This window comes from Musca vetustissima, unplaced genomic scaffold (genome assembly GCF_032173495.1).
Source record: "Musca vetustissima isolate MV318-11 ecotype Yass unplaced genomic scaffold, APGP_CSIRO_Mvet_v1 utg258192, whole genome shotgun sequence".
Classification (NCBI taxonomy): Eukaryota; Metazoa; Arthropoda; class Insecta; order Diptera; family Muscidae; genus Musca; species Musca vetustissima.
This window is the reverse complement of record NW_026882851.1, coordinates 36442-43312: the sequence shown is the minus strand read 5'-3', so window position 1 is coordinate 43312 and position 6871 is coordinate 36442. Positions and strand designations below refer to the sequence as shown.

The 6871-nt window shown below is 33.3% G+C and overlaps 1 protein-coding gene across 1 annotated transcript in view; it reads right to left on the bottom strand.

The window, feature by feature from the left end:
- Positions 1–89: 89 nt before the first annotated feature.
- The window catches only part of LOC133329540 (uncharacterized), a gene marked incomplete at its 3' end in the record, with an annotated part of 29396 nt that continues 22614 nt past the window's right edge, over positions 90–6871 (bottom strand). Inside the window, exon 6 of the mRNA XM_061538016.1 lies at positions 90–403. Within this exon, the coding sequence (XP_061394000.1) occupies positions 90–403 (314 nt within the window). The remainder of the gene's footprint in view (positions 404–6871) is intronic.

The following is a 6871-nucleotide window of genomic DNA, read 5'->3' as shown; positions in this document are numbered from 1 at the left end:
ATTTCGTAATGTAAAATGGGGTTTTCAGATTTTTGGAATTTAAGAGATAACCCCTCAAAACAAAAAAAAAAAAACTGAAATTGACTTACCTCAGAATTCTCATCCACCGCCGGCAATAGTTCATCCGTTGAGTTCGGTGTCATGGGACTGGGCGTGGCCATTGTTATCCGATTCAAGGCCACACCATGTTGTTGCATTGTCATGGCCGTATCGCCAATAATGATTTGCGGTTTATATTGACCCAATTGCTGTTGTTGTTGCTGCTGTTGCAAACGGGCCAAGCGCAACTTCATCTCATGACGTATCTCCTTCTGTTGCTGTTCCTTTTCGAAACGCATCATACTATAACTGCGAACGGACGAACTTGTACTATGGACAGATGCTAGACTTGGTCTTCGAGAACCTATTCGATTTTTTTTGGGAAATCCCAAGAAGACAAACACGTCGACAAAAAAAGAGAGAAAGCAAGAGATCAGCCACATAGGGAAAAAGGAAAACGAAAGAGAACAGAAAAAAACGGAACCATAATTAAAACAAAAAAATTCTGTAATTTTTTTTACAGGGTTGGGAGTTGTTTTTTTTTACTCTACTTTATATGGAGAAAAAAAGCATATTGGTAATATTTTTTTTAAAAGCCATAATTTAAAGAAAAATTTGCAAGAATTTTTTTCTTAAACATTTTTTTGTTTATTGTTGGTGGGGGGAGTGTAGTTTTTCGTTAAATATTTAAGGGAGCTGTGGGGGTTTTGTTGTGGTTTATCGGTTTTTTGGAGGGAGTTGTGGGGGTCATTTTTTGGAAGTTTCGTCTTTTATTGGTTTGGGTTTTTTCATTTGAAAGCAACAATAAAGATAAGTGTAAGAAGTGGATGAAAAAAACGTCAAATTATATTACAAAGATTTGGGAGTAGGGGGCATGAAAAGCGAAATTTCGAAATTTTTCAATTCAATTTCCAAATTCATTAAACAAAAATTTAATTTTTTTCCAAGCATTTAATTTTTTGATTTTTTCAATATCATTCTGGGATGCATTCATTAGTTTTAAAATAAAATATTTATATTGAAAAAATATTTATATATGCCAAAAAGAAGCCAACAAAAAAGCTTAGAAGAAGAAGTAGAAATTTATTTTTTTTGAGAAGTAGATTGAAAAAAACTAATAAATTTTGAAGTTAAATAAAATATTGTATTGTGGGATTTTTTATTTTGGTGGGAGTTGAAAAAAGTCATATCAAAATTAGGTGTAGTAGTATTTGTTTTTGTGTGTGTTTGTAACATTTTATAAGTAAATATATATTTTTTATTGTAAAAAATTGGGATTTCAAAAATAACTTTATTATTTAATTACATGCTTCTTAACAAATATAAGCTGGACTAATGACCTGATCCAATTGAAGATGTCTAATTGTAAAATATTTTTTGAAGTACAATGTGTGAATCTATCCAAACCACACGGATATAAATTAGGTTTTACGGCATAAAATATCTTTCAAGAAGTAGCCATTTAAAAATATATATTCAAATCTGGGCTATATGAGAGTATTGCTGGTACATCGATCGGTATATTTTTTTTTGATAACACACTTATCGAGAAATTTATAGGTAACCAGTGAGCGGAACAGTATAGTCGGACGGGCCGACCATGTGATACCCTCCACAACTTCCACGAAAATCGAACTTTGTGTGGTTCTATATTGTAAGCTTGAGCAATATTTCGCGATACTTGCACCCTCTTGACCAACTAGAGGTCAACAAATATTACTAATTTTCAGTACAACACTTTCTAATTACTTGTCCCGAATCCCTTCACCGTGGGTTGTGTTGTGATGTTCGGCTTTCAATTGTGGCCTATAGATCGACACAAAAAAATTAATTTTTTGGTCCACTTTATCCCAATATTATTATCACCAAGGCGTTGTCCTCGACCATTCCTGGATCCTCATGGAAAATTTCAAAGCGATTAGCGTTAGATTTTCGCCCTCTATTGTGGTATGGGGTTACAAAATAGTACATGAATACGTAAACACCTGTAAATGTTTAAGTGTAACTCCCACAACCGAGTACATACGACAATATAATTGTTATCAACCATTCCTCTTGGACTTCTCGGGTCTTCAGGGGTAAATATATACGCTAGAGAATACAAATTTTGTAATTTTTCATTTGACCCACTAAATTTGGTCCGATCCCCTTCTCCATGTAAAAATTCGCGATGTTTGGGCCATAATTACGGCCTCTGGAGCGACAAGAATATCAGTTTTTTGGTCCATTTCATCCCCGAAAAATGAACCGATATTTACCTAAAACAATGAAGACCCTCTGGCCAATTAAGATCCCTGTCCAGAACACATCCTACATGCAAATTTTCGTGAAGATTGGTCAATAACTGTGACTTGTATTGTGTTTACAAATTATAATGGAAAGGACGGACACACATGTCCAGATCGTTTTAGCTAGCCGCGTTATGGCGATCGGTATGGCGATCTAGGACCAATATTTTGCGGCGTTACAAAATCTTGGGGCTCCGTTAATATTTAGGGGATGAAATGTACCGAAATCTTTAATTTGGTCTGGTTTTCAGGTCGCTCTAGAGGCCACTATTATACGTAGAACATAATATATTTTACACCGTCAAGGGGATCTGATCAAATACTTAGAAAGGTCAAACCCCAAAGTGACTTAATTTTCATTTTATGATGTAATTATTCTCATAGGGAAAACAAGCCTTGGAAAGGGTTAGAAAATTGAGGGTTACAAAGTGGAGAGCAAGAGAGTGGAGCTGTTGCGGTCAAGTGGGTGCAAATATCGCGAAATATTGCTCAGAATATAGAACTGAAGAAAGCTAGATTTTCGTAGTAGTTATGTAGGGTGTCATATTGTCGGCCCCGTTCAACTATATTGCTCCGCTCACTGGTTATTAATGTACTTATCTCAAGTTTACACCACCCCTAACAAGGTTAAAGATTCTAGTTTAATTTCATTATTTCAATTATTATTGGTCCACCTTAGGTCCCTCTTAATTTTTTTATTTTACATCTTTCCATCAGATATTATATTTGGTGATATACATTTTTTTGGTATTATTCTCTATATTATTAGTTACGCTTTGCGATCTCATGCCGTCCCGCGTTGCTGCAGTTCCAAGTGGGTGGGTAGTAAAAGTTCAATGTCAAAATTTCGATTTTAACAAAAAATTATACTTATCCCCTTCAATTCCTCAATGAAAGTATGACATTGAGGGAAGTGGATCGCTTAACTATCTCACAACCCATAAAAATTATCAAAAATTACGACAAAAATGTTGATTATACCACAGTCATATATCGTGCTTTAAGAGGTTTTCGTTAATAATATTGCCGTATTTGGGGTTCTGAGAATGAATTGAATAGAGGCCATTACCTTACATCGAAAACGGCAATGAATTGACAGTAACCATCAATTGAGAGCGTTATAACCTACTTTTTTGCCTGCTTTTGAATAATACGACTTTTAGAATATGTGAGTTTAACAAGACGGTGCCACATGCCGCACAGCAAGAGACATTTCCTGGCCGCATATTTTCTCTTCGTGGTGATATCAACTCCCTACTAAAATCATGCGATTTGACTTAATTAGACTTTTTTATGGGGCACTGCGAAATACCGTATTATGGCACATAAATGACTGAGATACCGCCCAAAATGGGGTGAATCGATGAATCCCATCTTTGGACATGATCCAGGTTTGGAAAAAGTATTAAGATTTGCAAAGTTAGGATTAAGGGAACCCTCCCCCCCATTATCGGCTTCAAAAAAAAATAATTTTGTATTTTGATTTAATTCGAACCTACACTAATTCAAGAATGTCTCTATAAATTTTCATGTGAAAATCTCAAAAAATTTTGAAGATATGGCCGATTTATTGTGCTAGCATCAAGTGACGGCAAGAGGGCTTCTCAGACTTAAAACGCATTTTTCTCCAAACAGGGTTTTTGCGAATGGCGGGCACGATAACTCAAAAACTAATAATCCGATCGATTCCAAATTTTGGGACGTTCTGTGAGTGTATAGCTATCGTATGAACTAGTATAAAGCCAATCGGTTAAGGTCTTCCTTATTTTTTAACTTAGCTTGAGGTCAAAAAAAAAATTTTCAAAGTTCCGCCATTTCGTTAATTCTTGTGCGAAGTCAATAATCTCGTTCTCTTTCTAACATCGTTGGATTTTTCGGATTCCGATGTTCCAGTGAGGAGTTAGCATGCCCGCCATCAAAAATAAGCATGCCCGCCATCAAACAAAAACAAAATTTTTTGTAAATTATTTTTCTTCCTCTTTAAATCTTCAAATATATATGTGCAAAGTTACAACCCTTAAAAAGCATTGGTATTCATTTACCAGCCCATTTAAAATCTTAAAAGTAAAAAATCGAGAATGGAGGGGGGAGGGTTCCCGTAAAGAATACGGCTTTAAGAATATGTGAGTTCAACAAGACGGTGCCACATGCCGCGCAGCAAGAGACATTTCCTGGCCGTGTATTTTCTTGTCGTGGCGATATCAATTAGCCACCATGATCATTCGAAATACCATGGTTTTGCAGGTAAATTGCTCAGATGCCGTCCAATATGTGTTACAAATGGTCGAAAATGACCAGAAGACGTGGACCAATGACCAGATTTTCGGATTTGATTTAGCCAAAGTAAAAATATTATTGGGCATTCCATTGGTTGAAATCGGGCATTCCATTCGCCTCATGTTGGATATAAAAATTGGAAATGTTGACCATTTGTGTGGGAGGTACCAGAACGAGTGGCCCAATGGGTCCCATCTTCGAAATTGATGTAGATAATAGGTTGTACAAAGTTTCGTTAAAATCGGATAGTCCGTTTGCATGTTATTACAAAATTAATTCTTAGCACAATTTTGACCATTTTGTGGGGGAGGTACCAGAAGGACTGGACCCATATTTCCCATCTTCGAACTTATACTAAGCTTTGTGCAAAGTTTGGATTAAATCGATTATTCCATTCGAGAGTTATCGTGCGCACCAGCCAACCAGAAGACAGACAGACGGACGGACATTTGTAAATCGAGTCTAAATTTTCTGAAAAGGATTTGGTCCAAAGAAACATTGGGTGTAAAACCAATATTTCGATGAGGCAATTTTCCGTATTTTTCGAGGAGATTGAACTGAACCAAATTGGCTGCAATTTAGTATTATGGATTATCACTGAGTACCAACTCTCTTAGGAATTATTAAATCTGGTCCACAATATCCGCGTAAACTAGAAAGATCACTCGTTTAACACGCTCATATATTTTGTCTATTTGTTATAACTTTAAAAAACAAAAAAAAACTTGTAGACGAAGACTTACACCAAAAATGGCAACACCACTATTAGAAAAAAACGTTATCTCAGTGAATTTTTATAAATGATTTTATTTTTTGGTCGTATCTTGTCCTAAACTCTCCTAGATTCATGCTAAAACCAAATTTTATTCAAAAATAATTATTTACTAATAAAATAGTTAAGTTGTAAAATTAAATTTAAGATTTTTAAGAAAAATCCCCGGCGTTGTCTGTGTTAATATACATAAAATAGTACACGTTAGCGTATACGCAATATTCAAATGAAGTATTTATGATCGTATATCACGTATACGCTCCCAAATGAACTTTGTATCAATAAAAATGGAAGTGAATATTTTTTTTAATTTGAAATTATGGGATATTAGAGGCTATAGAAACCCCATTTTCGTCAAAAATAGAATTTTGTGTTATTATTTTTCTTTCACTAGTCCAGCTTTCATTTGTGTTTTGCAGCGTTTGCATGTTTTGCGAGCAGGATAAAAGGAAATATATTTAAAAATTATTTTGTTTTATTAAATATCCTTTTATAATATATTTTTATTTCAAATATTAATAAAATTAAAACATTCTCTTTTTTTTAAAGAATATATATCTCTTTCTCTTGTATCATAGGAAACTAAATCATAAACAAACTCAAAAGAAAACAACAACAAATAGGGGGAAAACACAATCAAAGAAAAATGTTTCAATAAAAAACATTGGACTCAGCCACCGCCATATTGCTTTTTATGCTCACTATCGTTACTTGTTATCTGTTTATGTTTCTCTTTATTTTACAATTTCTCTTTTACCTTGTTCATTCAAAATTATTTTCACTTTTTTTTTTTGTAAAATAAAAGAATTTTCATTCATTTTTTTTGGGTTCTCTTTCATTTCATTTTGTTGGCAATTTTGTTTGATTGGTGTTTTAGTTTGAGTTCTCAAACTGTTTTCTTTTTTAACTCTCTGTGAAACATAAGTTGTTGGTGTTTCTCTTTGAAAAAAAAAATGAACAGGGAGGATAGTTTTTTCATTTCGTTGAGGAGATAAAGTGTTGTAGAATAAAAAATAAATATTTTTTTTTGGTTTTTGATAGTTAAAATAAATTAAATATAGTTTGTTAAAATTAGGACAATAATTATAATAACAACAATAATAGTTATACACATAAAATTTTGATTAATTTTAAGTTGTTTGTTTTTGTTTTTAGACGAATAGAAGACATTGATTTTTTTTTGTATGAGAAAAATAAACGTAAAAGAAGTAGCCAGCAAAATTAATAATATACACTTAGTTTGTTTGTATTTTAAAGTTATTTCTAGTAAAAAATAAAAAAAAACTATTTCTTTGTTTTCTCTAAATTTATTAAACATTATTTTCGGTGTCTTGTGGCACATTTAAGGCAATGTTGTTTGTTTGATTGTCTGTTTAGATGTGTAGCCATATAAGTGTAAGAAGACTCAATTTGTAAAAATAACTCCATTCAAATATAGTTTTTTACTATTACTCTTTCAAGTGGTATTTTATAGGTTGAAGATCCGAAATAGGTC